The sequence below is a fragment of the Malaya genurostris genome, chromosome 3 (genome assembly GCF_030247185.1).
Source record: "Malaya genurostris strain Urasoe2022 chromosome 3, Malgen_1.1, whole genome shotgun sequence".
Lineage (NCBI taxonomy): Eukaryota > Metazoa > Arthropoda > Insecta > Diptera > Culicidae > Malaya > Malaya genurostris.
In genome coordinates, this window is record NC_080572.1 from 34,905,320 (window position 1) to 34,930,660 (window position 25,341).

Sequence of the window (25,341 nt, forward strand, 5' to 3'; positions counted from 1 at the left end):
CATAGTATTAGTTATTATTCTTTGTGATGGATAATAATCGATAGAGAAAGTAAACAAAAAGATTATGTCATTTGCAGTAACCCATTTTCAAATCAGTTAGTTAGAACCGTTTAAAGTTACAGCAATTCTAAGCCTACTAGTGCAGTGTTTTCCGCAACCCCATCGAGCACCGGTGAACCAAAATTAATAGCTAATTGCAATTCAGTGAACACCCACACAAACGCATTTATACAACACTGCACTGTACACCGACCAGAATGTCTATAAGTCGATCGGATGGCGAGTGGAATTTCAACCATTTTTAATGCCAATATTATGCTGCACCAGACTGTTTCAATTTCTAACTATTTAATTAGGTTACATGATTATTGTTTGGTTGAATAATAGTAGCTAAGGGCTTACACTGAAAGATAGCTCATTATGTTTAATCACGTGTAATGAAAAAGGAATATCTTTGATTATCTTCATTGTACAACTTTAAACTGAATCCATTTGCACGCCCCCGTTTTGCTCGTAAATACCAGAATGCGCGCGATTACGTCGACAAAACAATCCATTTTTAAGCTTACAACATTAATGTAATGCTTTCAAATCAAGTTAAATTTTGAAAATCCAACATATCACCGAGATACAAGCGCTTCAAATTGGGTCGGAAAAATCTTTCGCCAGTAGTCCTAAAGTATCCTGCTAGTTACCGTAGAATCAATGATCGGTATTCAAGCGAGCACGGTGTACAGCAGACGCGAAGTAGCATCCACACACAAAAGCAAATATCCAGCGAACAAATGGATGTAATTCATTTTTGTCATCCACTCACTAGCAAAGCTACCTGTTTCGTTGACAGCCAGTCACCGACTAAAGTTAAAATTATTAAAATATGCCATAGATTCCCTTTAGCGCGAAAGTTCATACGATGCCGAAAGGAGCGATAATTTTTCATGCATGACGTAAATTTTCCCTATACATTTCGAAGCAGAATTGCTACTAACGGAAATTCTAGGTGTAAAGTAACGATCGAAACTGTCGGCCGTGCGAGAGAAAACAAGCGGATGACATCAGCTAGTGAAGATATAGGTCGATTCAAACCAATTGTTCTATTTTGATCTGTAGTTTTTGTTAGGCTACGACCGAAAAAAAACTTTGCGGTTTCTATTCACTGAGCAGTTTATTGAAGAACACCACAGTGATGAGAAGATGAGTAATATGAAAAAGGCAACACAGGTTTTTTGTCGTGAATACGACTTACTTTACTATGGGGCGCCTTTTCAATATTTACCCTCTGAGAGTACACGGGCAAAATTCCGATTCTAGAAATGAGCAAAACGAGTCATGATCTGGGGAAAAGAGTATATTTTCATGTTATGATAATACACCATGATTAAAAGTTCTCGGATCATGATCCATTTGGACTGATTTCGCTGAAATTTAAGCGTAACGAATTTGACGTTGATGGGTATAACTTCAGGCGTGTTTCTGCTACGATGGTAATCTTTGTAACATAAATTCAGGCGTTATGTTTCAAAATATAAATTAAATGGAATGGTGTGAAGAACGAATTTTTTGGGCGATTTTAACTAATGTCTCAAATGATATACACTTGAATAGGAAAACAGTGGAAAGTACGACGAATTTCTTCTAATCAGAATCATTAACAATTAAAATAAAATGTTTTTGAAAAACGACCACACCTAAAATAACGTGTTCACTTGCGTTCATTGCTTCAGTTTTGATTTTTTGTTTCAGAATTTAATCACTTAAACGAACTGCATGAAAAAACACGAGTGAATCAACCCTCTTATAAAACAAACTCTATGTCGAATTTATGCAAATACCGCGGAATGATTTTGCTTTTTTTTTCTTCGAAGCATCATTTGCAAAATTGTCTTATTTGAAATATTTAGGTGAATCAATACAGCTTGTGTTCTTATATCTATGAAACAAATTTTTCAAAGTGGTTGAAAAAATTTTTTTTTCTTTTTTTCGTTACTTGGTTCCAAATTCATAGTCGAATTTATTTTTCGGTTTACGCTAGCTCTCGGAATATTATTCTAACAACAGTCACATAAAATATGTTGGAATACATTCAGATATATTCATACAAAATGTAACGTGTTTAGTCTCTAATAATGTAAATTTTCGGTTCATTATCTTTATGTAAACATTTTCAATACTTCTTGCTTTTCGATGTCTGCTTTTTGCCTTAATCTATTAAGCAATCCGTCACATCATTTGAGGCAGAGGGTTTAAAGTGATATCCGGGAAGAAAATTGGAGTTACGAGCTTTGACAGAAATACATTCCTCAAGTAACGCATTTTCGGACCATGATTAATTTTCATGGGAGAAGAGTTTTTGCTCATGGTTTCATGGGAAAAAAAAATATTGGCTTCATGATTTTATAATCATGACATCAGTAACGGATTTCTTTCCGTGTATGATAAGTTTTTGATCGTGGATATCTCCTGTTGTATCTAATGAATCAACATAATTCTTGCGACATGCCATCGGAAATATGATCACAATTTTATGATAAAATTTTCAGTTGTGTGACATAATCTCTAATAGCTTAAAATTAAACTTTTCTTAAATGTTTGGTACAAACGAGAGTCAAAAAGGATAATTCAAAAGGCGCGTTTGCCTTTCTAGTAGTTTGAAAGCTCATAGCTCAGTGATCTGTAAAAGGATTTATATAATCTAACTACCAATAGAATCGAAAATTTTCAACTCGAACGTGATCAAGTGAAGCCTTCTTTGTTTTTGCGAAAAATGTGGAAAAGGGGAATGCTTGCATAATTCATACAATTGATCAACTAATTGATATTCGGAAGTGTTAAGGAACATGTCAGTTGTTTTCGTATTCACGACATCCAGTTATGTCTCTGACATTACCCACCCGCCGTTTTCGTCAGATTTATTCAAAAAGTGGGATATATATTTTCCACATTTTTTCAACGATAATAAGGAAGATATTAGTGATGAAATTTATAATTAGTAATAACAGAATTTATTCTCAATCCACCTAGTGGTAGGATGATGCTTTTCTTTTGTCATTCATATGATCTTATTTAAACATTTAACTGACACGAATCTAGGCTTATTTTTCACTCAAATTCAAGAGGATAATATTACTTTTAGTTTATCCTTCTGCTAACTACATTCGTGGGAGATCAATATATTATTATCATACCTCTGACCTCACTTTTGTAAATATGACGATTTCTCAAGTTTCAGATTCGGAAACTTGTCAAAACTGAAGACAGTCGAAATAGTGACAGTAATAAATGTTGGAATAAAACCGTCATCAGTGCGAGTAGCAAGACCAGAGAGATAGCTACTAATGACGCACCATGCTTATTCTAGTTATATGCCAGTGATCATTAACTCATACCAACAGATTTCTCTTCTACAGGATGAAGTCAGTCACTGCTCTCCAGTTTGTTTATCCATGGAATATTGGCCAGTTTCTGTGGAGACAGAACCTGAATAAAAGAATTTTTACCATCTATGCTTGCCAGAAAAATGGAGGTAATATCGTTTGCCATAATTATTTTCTGAGGTAACATCCTTCTCTACTCGCACATATGGACATTTTCCACCATTTATGTTCGGATATGTTGCACGCCAACCTGCAATAAAATATACAGAGCCTTAGGTATACTAAGCTTAGGTAGGGAATTCGAACTTTTCAGCACGAACTCGTCCGATTGTCAGCGAACGAAACGAATGAGTTTCCAGAATCATTACCCCCAGTGTTAACCAATAACAAAACCAACACCGGCTTTTGGAAGCGACTCACCACAAAAAAGAAGGCGTTGATGCGATAAGAAGCTTTTCTACCAAGCCTTTTTAGGATGCCATCGTCAAACGGTAACGAGGATATTGATTGAAGAAACATTTTTACGAGCACCTGTCCCTGATGAATAAGCCAGATCTGGAGCAGCTGAACGTAGAACAGAAGTGTCGTAAAAAAAAGAGGTGAGTCGTAATACGATACAGAACCAACGAACAGAAAAAACCGAAAATGTTGATTCTGTTCCGGATAGAATCTCGATGCTCTAGGATTTATGGTAATTGTGTATCCGTTCGCATAACAATCGTTAGTGATGCGCTACGATGCCACAATGATGACGCACTGGAGGGGCTTCCCAGTCATCATATGCTAGAAGGTGACAGAGGAGCTCCTGATACAACGTGATGACTTTTTTCTTGCAATTGAATTTGTTGGTATGTTGAGAGAGAAAGAGAGAGAGAGAGAAATGGGAGCAAATTTACGACTTGTGAAAGCTGTAATAAAAGTATATTCGATGCTGTGACCTTGAACGTGGACTGATCATGAATTGCGAATCATCATACGGGGATAACCGAATGTCGTAAACTAGACTTTTGATGTATTGAAGCTTGAAGCTATTTTGAAAAGCAATACAGAATTAAAACCTTATGTAAAAAGATGTAAAAAAATCCGAGACAGAGTTTTTACACAAATCGTTACAGCTCAACGAAATGAGAAAATGTGGTCATCGCCAACTACCAAGCTATGAACGTTGCGGGTTACTAATCGATCACGATACGCTACAGGTTCGACGGGAAATGATACGTTCTATGATAATTGCTAAATTTTTTGAATGATTGATTTTTAGTCAATTGGTGCTTTACAAAACATTTATTTTTCGCTCAAGGCCGACATTTCGTAGCAATAACGTTTCAGGGATAAACAACGATGAATATATTTTGTGAAATCGATTGAAGCATTGAAAACGGGAACGGCTACTCTACAGCAATAACTTCGCATGCTCATCAATCCAGATTCAGTATCTGTAGACAGGTAGAAGGTTAACTCAGTTTGTAACCATGTGTGTTGATGAGTGTTCTTTTGCACATGAGTGAAACAGAAAGGTGTTTCATCTCTTTCAGAGTTTAATCACAATTTTCCCGAATAATAGAAAGTTTCGTGTTTGTGTCTTGTCTAAGTGTAAGGATTTGTGTAAATTTTCATTTCTGGTATTTCATTCGGTAGTCTTTTTCTGGTATATTTTCCGATGGATACTGATAACATTTAAACGCTTAAAGGAACAGCCCTGTGTGGTTGTTCGAACTGTTTACGTAGGACTACACAACTATAGTCAAAATCACCTCTAACATCTGTTTTCAATGACCTGAAAATGACAGTTTTGTTTGCTTCCTGCTTAGATTTATGATATAAGTCTTAAAAGTCGAGATATTCGACGAACAAGTAGAGGAATGCCAATACAAATGTTGCAGTTTTCAGGAGCTAAACTAAACAAACAACTAAAGCGGTACACTCATTGAATCATGCTGAAAATTTCACAAAAAAATCTCAACTAATTTTGTCAAGTGTATATTTCGATATTCATCACTGGTTTGATATTCATCATTGGTTTGAAACCGGCAAGGATTCAAAAGCTTGCGTCTTAGACGAACTGTCCTCAGCCCTTGGGCAGACTGATGTGCAGGGCAACCTTTTGTACACCATTAACGAAGCGCATAGAATGCAAGTCGGTTATATAAAGTGTGTAAACCTCGGTGTAAACAAAGTGACTTGTAAATTGCACTGATGAGCTGAAGGCGAAACGTAAAAAAAATTGATATATAAAGGAGTTTTTCTTAAATTTGAACGCGCACATCAAAATATGAAATTCTCATAAAAATCGTATAACAAACTGTCGCATTTATTAGATTAAACCATGATAATGGTTTGGAAAACTAGGTACATTATACACGATTCGTTATTTATTGTAGTTTAGACCTCAAACTAACAAAAATATATTTTCATTGTACTCAAATCGATGCATGAAAATATTTCCAAGCAGTACCTAAAGCTTGCTTCAAATAGAATTGGAACAAAGACAATTGCCTGTATTTCAGTTATTTATTATTGTATTCAAGATCTTTTTATATACAAATGTAGCGTTTTCTTCATACTTTTAAGAAAAAATACGGATAAAATTATTCGTCACGGTTTTGAAGGAATTCTCGAATTTTTCCTGTAACACGGCTCAGTAGGCGGCGCACACCTTCTTCGTCCATCGTTTTAGCTATCTTATTCCACCAGGTCGTCATCTGATTGATGTCTTTGACAACCTTTCCCTTTGCCTTAAGTCTCCTCTTCATGATTGCCCAGTATTTCTCAATAGGGCGGAACTGGGGGCAGTTGAGTGGGTTAAGGTTTTTCGGAACAAACTGGTCCACTTTCTCTGTATACCATTCTTAAACGGCTTTGCTGTAATGACAGCTTGCCAAATCTGGCCAAAACATTACAGGATGGTCGTGGGATCGAATGAACGGCAAAATTCGTTTTTGGAGACACTCTTTTTGGTATAGTTCCGATGTCATTGTCTTATTTGTAACGAAAACTTTCGTTTTTTTGCCGCAGCTGCAAATGCCCGGCCAAATCATAAATTTTCTTGCAAATTTGTCGGCAAAAACAAATTTAAATTTGGCTGGAACATCCCCCCGAGCCGTTGCCAAGTAAAATTTTTGACCTGGGATTTGACCGAAGTCAGCCTTGACACAGGTTTCATCGTCCATCAGAAGACACCCGTTGAACTTGGTCAGCACCTGGACATATAGTTTCCGAGCACGAATTTTGACCACACTATTCTGTTTCATGGTCCGATTTGGCTGTTTGCTAGCTCGATACGACTTGATGCCTTCCCGGAGTCGAGTTCTTCTCACGGTACAATGGGCAACACCGAATTTTCTGGCCAAACCACGGTCCGACAGATTAGGATTCCTCTTAATCGTCTTCAAAATCTTACCACGCAGTTTCCGGTCGACAGTTCCACTCCGACGATTGGCTTGAGGCTTCCGAATCGTCGTCAATGTTTCCTTATACCGTTTGATAACGCGCCATACGGTATTTCTGGGCAATTTCAGCTGTTTAGCTAGCCTAGATGCAGACCACAATGGATTTTCCAAATAACTGTGCACAATTTTTTTTCCTTCTTTCGGCTTCCATGTTGATTGTTTACAAAGTACAGTCGATTTTCGGAATGTCAAAAATCATACGCGAAGCGGACAAAATTCCCGACACGTGGGCGCCAAGAGCTTCCAAATCCGTCCACCAGGAGCGCCACAATATGAGCAAAAGTTTGTTTCAATTCTAAATGAAGCAAGCTTTATTAGGTGTAATGATACAGAGAATCTGCTTATAGTTTGTTAAGCATTAGAATTCAAAATCTGACCACTGCTTGAACGGTTTTATTTTCCATATTTTGAATTCGCTACCCTAGATGAAAACAACCATCAATAAAATAAATAAAATTTTAGTATTTGTAATCAGAGATGGCATTTCACTAGAGTGATACACCAGGGCGTAGGTTTCAATTAAACACTGCGAATACATTTGCTCCGCTCCACACAAAGAGGAAAGCGCACTTCTACTCAGTGTCCAGACAGACAGACTTTGAGTGCGTGCTTGTGTTGAAAGAAGCTAGTGCGAGAGAATAACATTCTCTTCGCACGAATCACTCTCACGTGCTCTCGCCTAAATACACCCAAGTGATCACTGGCGCGTGATGGTGAGCGAACACTTCTGTGAACTTTAACTAATAGAGAGTAGACCTGGTCTTGCTATTAAAAATTTTCAATGAAAACTGAAAATTTAACGATAAATTGTTTTATTTTGCTGATTTTGCGTGCCCCACGTGTGTACACCTCTGTGAAAGTATCTGCATCCACCTCAGAGAATTTATTAGCTAATGCTTTACCTCTTTGGTGCGATTCAGTGGAAGAGGTAAAAGGAAATAAACAAGCGCACTCATGATGCGTGCACACTACAACAGTGGTGTATATATGTGAAAGAGAAGAGCTCTCGTTGAAGTTGTCAGTGCGTGGGGAGTAGTTTTGCTTGCTCTTCGTCACACAGAGGAGATGGACATCTCTGTTTGTAATAATAAAATACTCATTATAAACAATGAATTGAAATCAAAAGTTTTCTGCATTGATTCCCTATACCTTATAAAAATGGCAGGGTAAAAAGTATCTTCCTTGGCCACTAATAAGTGAAGCAATCGCAAAAACGATTCATTCATATTTAGGCAGCCATGTCGAATTCCATCGCGATACAGTCAGTTTTGTTTACTTGTTTTACATGATGTTGAATATTGAGATTTTGATTATTTCTTTAAACGTTACATATTGAGCAGTGAAACAGTGAAGATAAATGTGAAAAATTGGTTTCCAGAGTTTTGATGTGGTAGACATTTCTTTTTGATGCCTTTGATCAGCTATACTGGACAATGCAAAAGAAATGGTGTTGGCTGACTGGAAAGTGATAAGCGAGAGAGAGAGAGGGAGAGGGATGGTATAAAGTTATAAAGGTTCTGCGCATGCTGATTTTATATCAAAAAATGAACGCAAGTGCACTTTAGAAGCGTGTTTAGCCGAGCTGGTGCAGCATCGGGAGGAATTTTGGCGTAAAGTGGTAACTGTTGATGAAATTTGGATCCACTATTACACGCCAGAGAACAGAATAAGTGCTCGAGAATAAACTGAAGCTGGATAGTTACTTTCTCATTGTTATTAAAGTGTTGATAATTTAAAGCCTGTTCACATTCGTTTCTCCGAAACAGTCGACGCCAGAAACCACTTACGACCGAAACGACAGTAACTAAGAAGCATGAAATGTAGTGAACAATAAGACGATTGTTAAAAGTGGAAAACTAGACAAAAACCCGTTCTTAATCATTTAGTTGTATGATAATACAGTTCACTAGCCATCCGAACAGTATCGTTAAAACATTTATTTTTTTTATTATGATGATTTCAGAGTAACCCAATAGTAACTTTCAAACATTTTTTTTATAGAAATCGGTTCACACATCTCAGGGAAAAATGGGCGTAGAGAAATAGTAGGCCGTTTTATCGGTTACGTTCCTTATTTAATTATATCTCCGGAACCAGAAGTAGCATCCATTTAATCTTCGAACCAAAATCATACCCCAAGAGTAACTTTCAAACGAGCCCAAGCTTTTGAAAATCAGTTCAGTCATCTCCGAGAACATTGAATGGAGAAAAAAATATTTCAAAGGTTCATTTTTCGATCTTGTCGAGTTGAGCCGAATGGCATATAATACTAGATATTTCAGCATTTCTATATCCGAGTGTCACCCAAACGAAGGACAATAATTACTAACTTTAAATGGTGTCGCTTTCAGCCTTCGCCACACGAAATTTAAGTTTTGCTGTCGGAATTTTTTTTCTTGATCTAAAGCAACTGTTTTTGCTTCAACGAAAGATAGCTAATAGCGTAATATACATTAAATTCTATTGCGAAATTTATGATGAAAACTACATTTTATGTTGAAAACTACTCAATGAGCTAAGAAACTGCTTCTGCGTTTTGCAACATGGTTGTTTCCCTCAGATTATAAATTGCTTCCCAATCAACTACAAATCCTTCTCACATGAGAACGATAGATTACTGTAATCGCCACCAATCATTCCCATCTTCATTTACTTCGAATGTAGCAATTCCTGCGATTCCAACAATTTCAGCTCAACCACAATTGTCGAACTATTTTATTCCACACAAGACCCAGAGATACACTCTAGGTTCACATAATTATCCTCTAAAGTAGAGGCAACCAAACCGAGTTGAAAATTAACTTGTAATAGTCTTTAATTTCGAGCGGGACCCATCAGGTAGAAGCAAACAAATAAATTGAAGTTTATTGTTTTGCCTCTGATCCTGTTACGTTGCCTCACAGGTTGTTGTAGGTGCGGTTTGCCCTTCTCGCACCTGTCATTCTCATTTTATGTCATCCTTTGAGGATATCGAAGATTCTCGCTACTTCCCCGTAGTGACTAGTAACCTATGTTATGCTACAGTCAAACGCGGCCGTTTGTAGAGAGGTTCGAGAAAGTACGGCAACATTATCACTGGTGAAGAGTTTATGTTCTATCTTTTCATGTAGCCATGGATCCTTCTATCACACCAACAATGGCAACAGAAGTAGAAAGAGAGAGAGAGTCTCAGATTGTCAAACAACACTTCCCTCAGCCCGGAGTCAAGAACGGTCGTGACGTGGCACTAGCTGACATTTACCAACAATAACTACAATGCTTGGCATGTGCCAAACGAGGCATGGTAGGGCACGGATGAGGCGGTTACATATCTGATATATGTAGGTCTTCTTGAAGGTTAGCAGCCAGTCAGTAGAAGGTAGAGCAAACCTGGCAAGGCGTTAAGAGCACGGTAACCATGTAGATGTTGACTTTTGATTAGATTATGGGGCGGAACATTTTCGCTCCATCGTTCTCATCTTTGACACTTGGTGTGCTAGGTCGAAAATAACAAGTCCGCGTGTTTTGCAATGGTATGGAATCTGATATGGTGTATTTTTTTCTTTTGAGAGCAAATTAATGCGGACAAAATTTTACTAAAGTAGACGCTTGATGAATGAACGAAATGAAAGAAAAAGAAAACAAACTCGGCCTTTCGGTTAAAATCTATCTTCTAATGTACTGGTAGAGTTGGAAACGGATTATCAAAGCTTGAATAAAATCAAAATTGTAGGTCGCATATGTTATTTTTGTCGTATATTAGTGGCTTTAACCACGTGTGGATCGTTCGTCGGACTGAAATTAAATAAATATTCTATTCATTATAGTTTGTGAGTTATTGTGCTAGGAGTGACGCTACTGCCGTTATTTTCAAAACAATGGATCTAAAACAATTTCGTGTTTTAATTTTACACTGACACTTGATGAAAAAAAACCGAATTATTTACATTCCGCATTAAGCTCATCAGTGCATTAGCATATTATGTTGACCTACTAATGCCACCTCGCGGATCAACATAATCCGCTAGGCAGACGTCATTGTTTCTTACAACGCACTAATTTTACACTAAATGTGCAATGTCTATTCTGACGTGCCGAAAATAACGAAACCAATTGACGGCACGTATTATATATGAGAATATGGTTGATATGAGAAAGGCTTCATTACACCACTAGGTGGATTAAAACAGGTTTTGCCTCTCTTATAGAAAGGTATTAGAATTGCTGGAAAAACCGACTTTCGAACGGAACCTCGGGGACCCATAGTGTTATATACCATTCGACTCAGTTCGACGAGATCGGAAAATGTCTGTATATGTAATTGTATGTGTGTGTGTATGTGTGTGTGTATGTGTGTGTATGTGTGTGTATGTGTGTGTATGTGTGTGTATGTAACAAAAATATGCACTCACTTTTCTCAGAGATGGCTAAACCGATTTTCACAAACTAAGATTAAAATGAAAGCTCTAATAGTCCCATAGCTTGCAATTGAATTTCATTCCGATCCGACTTCCGGTTCCGGAGATATAGGATGATATGTACCAAAAAATGAAAAAAATATGCATTCAACAAACTAAGATTCAAATAAAAGGTATTATGGTCCCATAGCTTGGTATTGAATTTCATTTGAATGTGACTTCCGGTTCCGGAGTTATATGGTAATATGTGAAAATTTTAGAAAAAGTTTACACTCAATTATCTCTGGAACAATTCAACCGATTTTCGCAAACAAAGACTCAAATGAGAGGTCTTACAATATCCTAAAAATTTGTGGAACATTTTATCAAGATTCGACTTCCCGTTTCGGAACTAAAGCGTTATAAGTTGAAAATTACCAATTTTATTAGTATTTTTCCACGAACTATGGTTAAAAACAGGTACAAATCCCATAAAACTGTCTGATAAATTCTTCTAGTTTGCAGAGCTTGTTAGTTTTTGGGTATGAAATCTTAATTCGGCACTACTGGTCCCCTTTTTTCCTGTTCCGATAGCACCGAAAGTGAAGATGAAAAACTCCTAAAACTAAATTCACTTCGATTTCTCTGCGATGCTTGAACCGATTTTCAAAAATCTTGATTTGAATTGAAGTTCATACTGTCGTTTAAGCTATGGTGGAATTTCATCCGGATCCGACTTCCGGTTCCGCTGTTACAGGGCGATGAGTGTCACAGTTTTCAAATCGTCATATAGAATGACAATATGTACAACCGAAAGAAGAAGAAAACACAAAACAAACAAGGCGTGCTTTGTTCTATTTCGTACACGTTGTGTAGTGGTGTCAATAATAATAATAATAATAATAATAATAATAATAATAATAATAATGATAATAATAATAATAATAATAATAATAATAATAATAATAATAATAATAATAATAATAATAATAATAATAATAATAATAATAATAATAATAATAATAATAATAATAATAATAATAATAATAATAATGAGGTTCGTTTCGTTCGTTAGATTTCGTTTAATCGAAATAGAGCATGAGATAGTAAGTATAGGTTTAACTACGTTCAAAACTGTTCCAATGTGTAGGTCAGATATGTTGGTAGCAAACGAACCAACTTCGGCTATTCCGTTCAACTGAATCCGGTAATTTATTTTACCAAGGTTTTAACCATTTTGGTCGTTCATCGGAGAGGAAAACCTATAGAATAATGATTCAGTTAATAGAAATGTTGTTGTAATCCTATTTCCATCACCTTAAGTCGACAGTTCTCTTAATTTACATAATAAAATGCACATTGATTGTATGATTTCGTCAATTCAGATCAATGTTGAGAATACTTATTTCCCCTCTCTCTTGTGAATATTTTTGTGAGCCTCTCATTTGCTAGAAATATACTGTACTCGTGAAGAAGTACCAATTTTGCGTAAAACCCGATCAATTTTCCCTTACACTTTCCATGTTCGGGGCACTTGCTACTCTCTCTCACCCTCGAAATAACCTATTTGATTTAACTTCCTGTGTATCTGTGCTTTTCAAAAAATATCGATTCCCACCTTTGGTACACGTGCCAAACTTGGTGGCGATTCGTTTAGTTAGTTTAGTAGTTATGCTGAAACTTAAATACACTCGCGTTCATAGACAGATAAAGATTATTTTTCCTTAGCTCTTTGAATTCCCCGGCAAAATGGAACCAGATCCTTTGAAATTATTCAAAGGAAAATACGACCTTGAAATTTTTGCTACTCTCTTGTTTTATGAAAAAATGGGAGATTAAAATTTATTTTCAAAAACCCCTCCTTCTAGTCTAAATGTCGATTCTGTTCAAATTTCGTCATTGACCCTCTCCCCCCATGCTAAGGACACTTCCTACACACTTTCCTCCTTGAAAATGTCCTAATAATCATTTCTGAAGAGCAAGAAGTACATGTGCCAAGTTTGATAGCAATCCGTTCAGTAATTCCGGAGTTATGCCATAACAAACATTACACCCTCTTTTTTAAAAGCACTTGCTACATCCACCCCCCATATAATCATATCTAATATATACAAAATGTTTCAATTGTCTTAAAAAAGAATCGATTCTTGTCAAATAAGACAATTTTTTTCATGACCCCTGTTAAGGATAGTTGCTACGCCGTCTCCCCCATATAAATACCCTTACAACTATCTCTGAAGAGCAAAAAGCAACTATGCCAAGTGTGATAGCAATCCGTTCAGTAGTGTCGGAGCTATACCGTTACATCCCCCTTTTTAAAGGCACTTGCTACATTCACTCCCCATATCTATCATATCTAATCTAATCCCCTATAAAAATACCTTTATGACTATTTCTGAAGAGCAAAAAATAACTGTACCAAATTTTATAGCAACTCGTGCAATGGTTCCGGAGTTATGCCGTTACAAACATTGCACTCCTTTTTTAGAGGCACTTACTACACCTTCTCCTAACAGAATATCCTTATAATCTTATCTAAGTTGTGCAAAAAGTGTCTTCAAAAAGTACCGACATTTAGACTAGAAGGGCAAGAATTTCAAGGTCGTAGCAGATAGTAATGCTGTTGTTAATTCGAGTGCAACACAATTTTTTTTAAATAATTTCGAAGGATCTGGGTTAAAGCCAGGGTAAAATAAATTATATAAAAATGTTATTCTATAGTACGAATGTAGTTATGATGTTAAACAACCTTTCGTTATAAAATATTCATTATCAGATGGAAAATTTTGAACAATTCATGATGTCATAAAATTTTTATAAAGAGGAGGGAGTAGCAAGTGATTATATCCATGGAAGCCAAAGGTATTGTAGAACGATTGTGACGAAAATTGTGATACATATGAAACTCTGAGGTTACTAAGAAAGTATTGATAGAGAGAAAGGTGTTTTAAATGTTTCTAACAAAAGAGATCAGATATAAAACTGATACAATTTCTCGAGAATACCATGAAAATTATGATTATTGTGAGATCTGAGATGGAACACTGATCATTCGCAATCTGAAAACGAACGGAGTAGTGTTCAATCGGGTTTCCGTCTAAGTTATGTTTCACTACAGTCAGAGTATTTCACTAAGCTTAACTTCGAGATTTTTTTTCGGCCCTGCCTCCACGAAACATTTCCCAGCAACGCCGTGTAATTCAGCTAGTTATTCAATAAAAGTATGAAATATATGTTCATGAGACTGTTATGAAAGAAGAGAAAGGCATTATCACACCACTAGGTGAATTAAGAAGGGGTTTTTACTTTAATGTTTGTTAAAGTCAGTTAATCGTTTGATAAAAAAAGTGTTTTTGAATAGCTTAACCAATGAATACCGAAGCACTAATATGATATTTAAGAAAGTAATATGTTTTATTAAAAAGTAACCGTAAAAATTTGTGCACCTATACCTCAATCCATTCGACGAACCCTTCAAGATTTTTTGTGTTTGGTTAATAAAAAGACTAAAAAATACCTTAAATTTCAATAACTGTTTGGCAGTTAATTTTCACTACAATCAGTGTTTTTCAGAGGCTCGGTTATTGGAAGATAATTTTACGATACGGACGGTATGGTTTTTATCGTACTCGGCGATTATTCAGATTTACCGTACTTAATGTATTTATTTACAGAATTCTGTAATAAAAACTGGTCGTCCAATAAAAATTTACATAAATTTTGTAAAATAAAATGTATGTACCAAAATATCGGTTATTTCTATTGATAAATGAAAGTTTTCGTAAAAAATATTACCGAACATCGGAATCAAATTTTAATGCGCTGACAGTGATAGGCAAAGATTGAAAAATGGGGACGGGCATAGCGTGATGGGTAAGTCGATACCTTTCACGCAGCCCGCCTGGGTTCGATTTCCAACCCCCGCACATAGGGTCAGAAAGTTTTTCTGGTCCGAAGAGGCGAATGACCTTAAGGTTAAAACCTCTAAAAAAAAGATTGAAAAGATTTGATTTTTAAAAGTCCAAGCCATTCATTAAACATCCCAGATCGACTTTTTATTTGCCAGATGTCTTAGAAAGAAATAAAACGTTGGGAGCTGGGGTTAAGTCGAAAATTTATTTTACATAGGAGCTTTTCTTGTAGTAGGTAAAAGATTTGGCTTCGTGAAATTCAATGGTCTTCCATTTCCTATAGCTACTATCAATTCAATCAATTTCGGGTGTGTTTCCAAAGCCAGCAGTACCAGCTATTTGATTATCGTTATTGCGGCCGCTAGTGACACTGCAATGGAAATAACACCATCATAATAGGCCATGTTATGACTCAATCATGAGCCTTCGGTTTTCCTCGGAATACCCGAGATGCTAACATCGTGTAACTTTTGCTATTCTCCCTGCACACAATACAACTAGTGTGGAAAGGTGTTCTATTATGCTGCTATGCCGGCGACTAGACAATCAATGGTGCTTGTTGATCGAGAAATTTATCCTATTATTATTACTAAACAAAAGCTATTGTTGCTTGGAAAATAACATTGATTGGTACACTCTAGTAGAGTATAAAGATGGATCAAAAGATTGAGCCGGACATGGATAATCTTCGGAGAAGCTTGGTGTTGTAAGAGCAGTCTAACGGAAATGAATATCCTGAGTCGATGTCATTCCGAGTCTTTTCCGACTGATTATCCACTAGCGTCATAAAATCGGAACCCTATTTCTCATCTACCTGCGGGCAACCAGTTTTAATATTTCTTGCACTGCTGGGAGCTTGGTCTTTCAATTGAACGCCCGAGGAGCTCAGGATATCAATTTAGCGACTGGTCTTAGTGAACCAACCAAGTCTCGACAAAGGAAGAGTTGTTTTATTAATTTATCATTCTTTTACTTCGAAGTTCTGGTTTGTGTTAATAGTTCGCCAGATTGCCGTGGGTAAGAGAAACAACAGTATAGTCAAGACCTAGCAGCGTCGCATTCGAGGATACAATTGATACTCACTGAGCAAAGGTATGTGTATATATATATATATATATATATATATATATATATATATATATATATATATATATATATATATATATATATATATATATATATATATATATATATATATATATATATATATATATATATATATATATATATATATATATATATATATATATATATATATATATATGTGTATGTGTTTGGTTTTCATAAACTAAAATTCAAATGCAAGGTCTCATGGTCCCATTCAGAGTTTCTGGATTTCGGAATTACTGGGAATTACTGCATTAAAAATTTGAAAATAATGTCACTCACTGTTCTCGGAGATGTCTTAAGATGCCATAAGAATTTCCTCTTTATGTTGGATAGAGATTTTCTCTAGTTTGCAGACCATGAGAGTCTGTAACCAAATAAACCAGTAGTTCCATAAATAATTCGCTGAATTTTATCCTAAACCGACTACCGGTACATTTCTTCCAAAATTCAAATCGTCATAGAGAATAGTAAAAAAATTGTAGGTCATGTTGGTGTATGAACCGAATGCCACTAAGCCGATATCCAGCTTTCAGTTCCGGAAGTACCGATAATAGTAATCGAATGTGATAAATTTTCGAACTTTCTTAAATATGATTGAATAGATTTTCACTAACTTAAATTATATTTGTTCGAGCCCCGACCTGGAAGGATTCTTAGTGTCAGTAGGATCCATAGTACTAGCTATGCAATGATACTATACACTAATGGAACTATAATCCGGTATACTTAAAATCAATGTGTTTAGTCATCAACTAACGAACTTTCTATACTAACAGCCTGTAACTCTGGAACCGGAAATCGTATTCAGATGTAATTCGATAATATTGTATGGAATTGTAAAGCCTTTCATTTGATCATAAGCTTCTGAAAATGGGATGAGTGGTCTCTATGAGATGAAATTCAAGAGTAGGCTATGCTATAAGGTCTTTAAATTAAATCTGAATTTAGGAAAATCGGCTTCGAAAATTGAATGAAAGAAATTTCGACCTTAGCTTTTCTAGTTGTTGTGGGATGGATTGTATATTGTTCTGATCGATAATGGTTAGAGTAGCACAAAGCAATCTCCGGCATAAACGTGTAGCAACTATCCAAATTCTGGTGAGAAACCGTTTAGGGGCTGTCCATAATAGACGTCACGCCGCAAGGGGGAGGGGGGTGTTTCATAAAACGTGACCTTTTGCGACAGGGGGAAGGGGGGGGAGGTTTTTGGAATGTGACGTCCAATATTTTCAATGAGCGCATTTTTGAAATACCTAATTATGTTGCTGCTTTGCCCTATTTCCTGAAAAAATCTCAACAATAATCGTTTACAATCTATACGAAAAAAAGTATTTGTTTATGTAAAAGCTTCTTCTTGTAAATTCGGAAATGAATGATGCAGGAAATCATTTCTGTTGTGATCAGCAAAAGTGCACGGAGGAGCGAGTAAATTAGCGAAATTAATAAATTTTGCCTAATATGAGTAAAAAAGAAAAAGATGCCTTCAAACGGTTCAACTTAAGTTATGCACTGACAATTTTTTCAGTAATTTGATTTTCTAGCATTGATAATAGTATATCATAAGAATTTGTCTTATCTGATTTTGATGCTGTTTATTCAATTTTACTCCATTTGAAAAAGGGCGGGAGATCAACGATTTCAGACGTAGATCATGTCATGTCTTATCTTGATCATATGTGATTTTCGAACGAACAAAGCTTATCGAATCATCCAATGATTGAACTTACATAAATCAAGAATCATTTTAGCTCAAAATCACTATCCATTGTGTGACGGAAGATCAGTACCGATATTGATCGATGTGATTTAAAATTCACTGATCAACTGATCATGAAAAGATTCTCCGGCAGTGATCTCGTTTTGATGAGGTTTTGGTCATTATTTTCTCAGCCCTGTATGCTACACTAAGGAAATATTATTCTTTACCTAAAACAATAATATATCTGTGTACCCCTAGGAGGAATAAAACAGATGATTTAAATGTTTCATTAATTCCTACCAAATACTTTTGTTAATTTATATAATTGATATTAATAAAAAAATTCCGATGATTTTGTAGTTTTTGGGATATTTTTTATTCTAATGACAGCATGTAATAAATCGATTTTTCCCTAATATTTGTATGGTTTGCCATAAATATTGAGAATGTATTGAGATGAATTTTATTTATTTTTAATTCGTGACATGGGGGTGGGGGGTCTTTGCTTCTGTGACAATTTGTGACAAAGGGGGATGGGGAGTCAAAAATCGTCAAAAAAGCGTGACGTCTTTTATGGACAGCCCCTTAGCAGAGGATCAATAATGTGAATTTTGTGACGATGTTTCTCGGTTACTGGATTCATAATCTGATATAATGGTAATCTACCGGTTTGCACTACTCGTTTCATTTGAAACAAATGACAAGTGAGCAATGTGTAGCTCTAAAAACATACAACATACGACATGCAACATACAAAAATATACATTGATCGTTGTAGTTCTCGCTGTGGTACAGTGTAGTCCTTATGGACAAAATTCCATGTAGTTCTTGGATTACACAATACAAGTAGGTATAGAATTTTCCCTACACAAAAATCACAGAATTGTGTAAGCAAATGATGTCTTAATGGTAATAACCAAATCATGTATATAATAGAGCTGAAAAGTCATCACTTGTGACTGAACACCCAATTTAAATCTTAATATTCTGAGGTTAACTCATTTTTCAATAAATATTTACCATCACGCTACACCCGTCCCCGCACGATGTTTTATTTAATTTATACGAAACGTAATTCACACAACCAACTTTGCGCGTATATTGAGGTTTCAGTGTACTATAAACAAATACCACTCAACGACCGTCGCAATCGCTCAGAGATATTTTATTGTCAGTTCGTTGGTACACTCACTTGAAGACGTATCAACGTGATCGAATCGTATCGGATGAAAAATTTATAGAAAAAATAGTAAATAGAAAAAAACGAATTTACTAATGGTATTAATATTGGGCAGTTGTATCAAAATTATTATACACAGACGTACCAGCAGCGCAGGATTGTCTCGCTTCTCTGGCAAATACAGCGAGCATAAACAAGCACCCGAGCGCTGCGTCTGCTGGGCACTGGAGACAAACAAAATGCGGCGCACGTGTTACATCTATAAATCTAATTCATGCTAATTAGTTCATGAGAATCAACTAGCTGGATATAAAACAAAGTTTAGCATGGAATATTTCTTCAGTGAATTTTCATGACGTATTGCTATTTCGTTTTGTGTGCTGTAAAAATAACATCAATTTTAATGCGAGCCAAACTAAGAGGGGACCAAATTAAAAATTCAAGGGTTAGGTTTTGAACATTTACAACTAACTCAATTTTGTATCAATTACTTATGTTATTTGATTGGAAATATTTCTAAGTTTCGATTTGGATGTATCAAGCTACGTATTTCCAATTACATATGATTGAAATTTTGATTAATAGCGAGCAGTGTCCTATTTTGTAAGCTAAAAATCAAAGACACTATACTGGCTTACTGGATTCTTATAACGGAGACAACAGTTTTAAAGAAGTAAGTGATTTATCAGCCTAAAAAGCGAAGCTGTAGGGAGCCACGCAAATCTATGAAAAATAGACAAAATTATTTCTATAGCTTCAGTCTCACATTAAACATGTCGAAGAAAGGTTTCTGCTAGAGTACTAGACAAAGTGCTATAAAAGAGCTTTAACTGATTTGCTTTGATGTTAAATGCCATGCGAATTTGGATAAAATTCTTCGCTATATCGTATTTGTCGGGGAAATCTGTAACTATTGCATGTAAATTTTGAGTGCTTAACATTATTTTTTTAATTTAAATAAGATGAACTCGATTAATAATTAGAAAAAGCTTATCGCTTCAACCGAAATCGCAGAATGGTAGTACCGTAGAGCGACCACAAATCGCTATGTTACACATTCACGAGAGAAATTTAACGCTATAAAACTAACTATATGCATGCCAAACTTGAACACAAGCTTGGCGAAGAGAAGCCTAAATATCGAAATTCGTTATACTAGTATACCCATAGATATAATTGCATATTTTTGGGCTATTGAGATAATTTCGTCGGATATAAGACAAACCTCGGTTGATTTTTCAAAAGGCAGTAAGAGCAAGTGACAGTTTCTCTTTGTTTACTTTCTCTTCTATTAATGACCAAGCGAATTTAACGTTTATCACTTAACTCTTTGCATAAATTTCTGGTATTAACCTTCGACTTTCAAACAGACTTGTAAAATTCAAGAAAAGCTTTACAACCACGTCACAATCACTGAAAGAGAAAGTGAACAAAGAGAAACTGTCACTTGCTCATAAGGCCATTTGAAAAATCAACCGAGAAATACAAATCAAGGCAAACAGAGTCTATGTTCTGGTTGCGTGTCGGAGACTCTCGTGCAATTGTGCATTCAAAAGTATGCCGATTAATTGAACTGATTGATTGAGAATATCAATTATTAAAAATTTTCATAGCCTTGTTCAACTTCAATAGCTCGTACAACCCGATGGGGCAGGTTTTAAACCATTATCAAGCATGTATGTCCCTTCATCTAGAATTTTGATTTTTGATTTCAAATACAGTTTCCCCTTATTGAAAATATAATTTCATCAAAATCTTGACTACACTTGTATATCCGAAAAGTAAGAATAACAAATCATAACTGAAATACAACTCAGCTTCGGTTGGATTTTTTTGCTGGCACTTAAAACGTACACGGCACACGGTGTACAAAACTGAAAACCGTGCCGCAGAGAATGTACACGTCATACAATTGAGATTTCGTTTCTCGAACTAAACACAAATTCCTGCTAAACCGTCACTTTTTGCTTCTGAAATATTTATGTCACGTTAACGGCCAACGTTTCGATAGTTTATTCCTTCATCTTCATTTTCACAAGTTAACAATATACCAAAATTTACTCACAACGACTACAAATGCTTTTCATCAAGTAGGTATGCATTATTAAAAATAAATTTTAATTTTTCCTCATTGTTCGCAGTCTTGAGTTCGTTGCTAGTTGCTGTAGATGCGCCTTGTTGTACATTGGTTACAGTTGCTGGTTGGTTGGAGGGTAAGCTGTTAACTGCAGCTGGTGTACTTTGTTCTATAGGGGATACCGATGGTTTCGTTGAAGGGAATGCTTCATTGTTGTTGGTGGCTGTCATGGGTGTACTGAGGTTGCTTGGGGTTGGTGTAAAGGAAGCAACGCGGTCCTTTGGTGTAGTTGTCTTCTTGTCCAGTTTTTCACATGACTTATCGTAGTGACCAGCTTTTTGACAATATTGATATGTGGCCATCTGATTGTCATAGGTAACAAGTGATTTGCACGGGATTCTTGTATCCTGACTGAAAGTCACATATGAAGGTACAGGCCACTTCAAGAGCATGCGTAACAAACGTACGCCATTTAGAATACCGGGGAAAAAATTCTTCCAATTTTTTTTTTTTTTTTATAGAGAGAATCCCTCCGTATTAAGACATAGTTTTGCGAATATAAGGATCGATGACGCGTGAGGGAAGATCATGCACACGCACTTCTATAGCACTATCTTCCATATATACTGGAATGTTGTACCTAAGGTTTTCGTGCTCCTCATAGTGCCTTAAGCAAACCGTCAAGTTCTCGAATCGAAGGTCAAATTTTGCAATGTCTGAAGTCAACAGTAATTGTATTCTTTCGTACCGGCGGTAGCTTTTGTTCGTTTGGTTCACTAATTTCGAGATCGTTCTACTGTTCACTATACAATACTGTACTTAGTTTCTTCCGTCCCGAACCTAAGCGGTTTTGTTTTATCGACTGGCTTGGATGAGATGTGAAAGCGAACTGACACTACTTGTATATGTTCTTGCTGGTAAGGTAAATCGCGACGCTATTTATATGTACATCTATCCAGACTCAAATTTTGATGATTTTTATGAACTAGAGTGTCGATACCCCTATTCATTTCAGCTCCTGTAGTCATCTTATATACTTAAACTATAAGTTGGAGTGAGATCTGCTGTCTTCACTCGACCCGTTCGCTCTGAGGGTAAGATGAAAATAGGTGCATTCTCTTCGAGTTTTCGCATTGCTATAACAGCAGTATTGAACAATTGTCGAAATATTTTTTTCTGCGGTATTGCTTCTTAGAGCCGATACGAAGACATCGGATTCGATTTTATCACGATTCAGGGGCGGCGAAACAGATTTCAGCCAGGTGTGAAGTGAAAAAGCATGGGAGGTAAGATAACGGGGGTATTGGGTTTTATATTGAAGGGAAGTGAAAAAAACATTTTCAAATGTGGAATTCCTCACCCAGACATTTTCCGGGTGTTGAGTTCAGTATACTCCCAATAGGGCTTCCGCCGCCAATGTCACGATTCGTTACTTGAAATTCGAATAATTCATAGAATAACATAGCGACTCTACTAATGAGAACTCTACATACCATACGATTCGCACACAAAGTAAACTTGCCAAGGTCAAGCGCAAATAATTTTAACAATATGCTGCAAAAACAAACAAAAATCTAGTCCCTGATGAATCCTCATCCGTCTAGCCGAATAGAGGTCAAGTTCACACGTCATGTCGCTCGATCACTACTCGTATAGACGCTACTCGGAAGCAGCGTGATAAGACGGTGTGGATTCGCGTAGCTCAGACAGTTCGGGTGACTGTGGTCACAACAAAAAGCGCTGTTAACCGAGACAGCCGGTCTTTGCCTTCGTTACGATCCGCTACGATTTATACAGTAACGATGCTTGTGAGAGTGATTTTGGTTTTGGTTCTGACAACATGCAGATTCACTCCCTCACTGAGTGCAGTTTCCGAGAATCCTTGCACAGTGACGTTCAGCGAGCAGGCCAGTGGTAGTGGTGTACTGAAGCAAACCTTTAACGGAGTGCCGTACTGTGAGTTCCTGGGTGTACGCTATGCCAAAGCTCCTGTTGCAGAACTGCGGTTCGAGGTGATAAGAAGTGTTATGTCAGTGTTCCTACTACATTATTAATTGTTTTGTTTTTCTTGTACAGAATCCAGTGCTTAGTCATCCGGATGGAGAACAGGAGTTTAATAAGTTAGGAAGTATTTGTCCTCAAGTGGATGATTTTAACCACGCTACACAGATACTAGGAGATGAGGATTGCTTATTTCTTGATATATATTTTCCTGTACGTAACTCATCGAACGATGGACGAAAACTTCCGGTACTATTCTTTGTACACGGGGGAAGTTTCGCTGTCGGCTCTTCGACAAGTGACTTATTCGGCGTTGATCTACTTGTGGAACACGTATGAAGTGGTGGTAATTCTACAGTTTATGATTTGATTAAAATAAATCGATATTCCAGGAGATCATAGTAGTCAGTGCACAATATCGATTGGATCCGTTGGGCTTCCTGCGTTCCAGTCACTTCAATGTCAGTGGTAATTTTGGTCTGAAAGATCAACGAGCCGCACTACGATGGATTCAGCTGTATATCGTTAAGTTTGGTGGTGATCCTTTCCGAGTCACTCTGATGGGTCATAGTGCTGGAGCTGCCTCTGTAACCTACCATCTGTATTCAAACAGTTCGAAAGGTTTGTTCCATCAGGCATTCGCTCTGGGAGGTTCCATGCTTGCTCCGTGGGCATTTTTGTATGACGCCGAAAACTACTCTCGTCAGTATTTCCGCGATCTGAACATCACCACAATCGACGAATTGAAGCATGTAGACTTCAAAACTTTCTGGAATAAGGACATCGTTTACAAGTTTGCAACGGTTCACTACGCATTTTGTGTGCCAAGCGCGGAAGCCGACGTACCGGACTCATTTTTCACCAAATCACCACCAGACCTGGTCCGAGAAAAACCTGTAAATGCAGTTCCACTACTCTTCGGGCAATCCTCGGAAGAGTTTGAGCTGTTTTTGAGTTACGTCCACGATTACTGGATGGGTGAAAACTATCCTAACATTAAAAATGACACTTTGAAAAACTACATCGAAAATGTTGTCGACAGGGCAGCCGAACTGGCCGAAATTAGTAGCGTCGAGCTAAACAAAGACGTATTCTATCAAGAACTGTCGAACACGGCGAATTGGTTCTTTCCAAACAAACTGCTACTGGACGAATACTCCAGATGGGTTCACGATGCAACCTTTTTCTTCCGATTTCAGTTCGATGGCAAGTTCGGAAGATTCAAGCGAGAATTTCAGGAAACACTGGTCGGAATAAAACACTACGGAGCGATTCATGGGGACGAGCTGGGATACATTTTTACCCCACATAATGTGCAAGACGCTCTGATCAACCGGAGTTTGTATGCGGATGAGTGGAGGGTGCATGAAAGGACGGTACAGCTTGTAGCAAATTTTGTCAAATTCGGGTAAGCTAAAAATCGGACATTCTATGCGAAAAACATTCCAGGTAAAAGGGTTTTACTTACCTTATAGAACACCAAATCCCATCGGGCTGGGTTTAGTTTGGCCGCCATACAAAGGATACTCAACAAGATCCCGTTATTTGAATATCGACAAAAACTTTGAAATTCGAACGGAACAAAACAGCTTGTATCACACTTTCTGGAGCATCATCTATCAATGCCTCTATCACTACAGTTGCAACGAAATAGACAATTTACCACGGCTTGTACAGAAATTTAGTCAAGGTCCTTATAAAAATTCAAGCTAAACAAGATCAATCTTTTTCTTATTTCCAATGTCCTTCTTCACAATTCGACATCTGCAAACTAAGCATCCAACACACTGCCAGATCAAAACACGCAGCATGACAATAATTGAATTTTTAACAAACAGTACAGTTCACACCTGTTTACTCACACTGTTACGATGCCGCATCAGAGCTATCATCTACCGTGATGTTGGAAGCATGTTTCTTTTCCGCATTTGGCACAGACTTCCAGGTTCATCTGTTTCCATGTGAATGTATATATGTACGGTACAACGAAGTCTGCTCACGGTGGCTTCTATTTGCATACAAATTAGCTAATGCACTTTAGTTATGAAATAATTTGCATGTTTGTGTCCTTCCGGAGGATCCTACTGGTGCTAGACGAAAAACATGCTCCGAAATTAATCTCGTGCAGGAGTTGAAAGATCCTTATGCAAAAGCTTTGGAGGTA

The 25,341-nt window shown here is 36.7% G+C and overlaps 1 protein-coding gene across 1 annotated transcript; it reads left to right on the forward strand.

The window, feature by feature from the left end:
* Nucleotides 1-22,804: 22,804 nt before the first annotated feature.
* On the forward strand, nucleotides 22,805-24,890 carry LOC131433762 (cholinesterase 1-like). The gene is made up of 4 exons (XM_058600354.1): nucleotides 22,805-23,188; nucleotides 23,253-23,510; nucleotides 23,570-24,585; nucleotides 24,653-24,890. Exons 1-4 carry the CDS (start codon nucleotides 22,979-22,981, stop codon nucleotides 24,888-24,890), a joined length of 1,722 nt encoding a protein of 573 aa, XP_058456337.1. The 5' UTR covers nucleotides 22,805-22,978.
* The last annotated feature ends 451 nt before the right edge of the window (nucleotides 24,891-25,341 follow it).

Bases quoted from the DNA above. Each gene is read 5' to 3' on its own strand.
- LOC131433762 (XM_058600354.1), top strand. From the start codon at position 22,979: ATGCTTGTGAGAGTGATTTTGGTTTTGGTTCTGACAACATGCAGATTC. The intron at 23,189-23,252 runs GTGATAAGAAGT...TTTCTTGTACAG, and splicing joins TTGCAGAACTGCGGTTCGAG to AATCCAGTGCTTAGTCATCC. The intron at 24,586-24,652 runs GTAAGCTAAAAA...CTTACCTTATAG, and splicing joins GCAAATTTTGTCAAATTCGG to AACACCAAATCCCATCGGGC.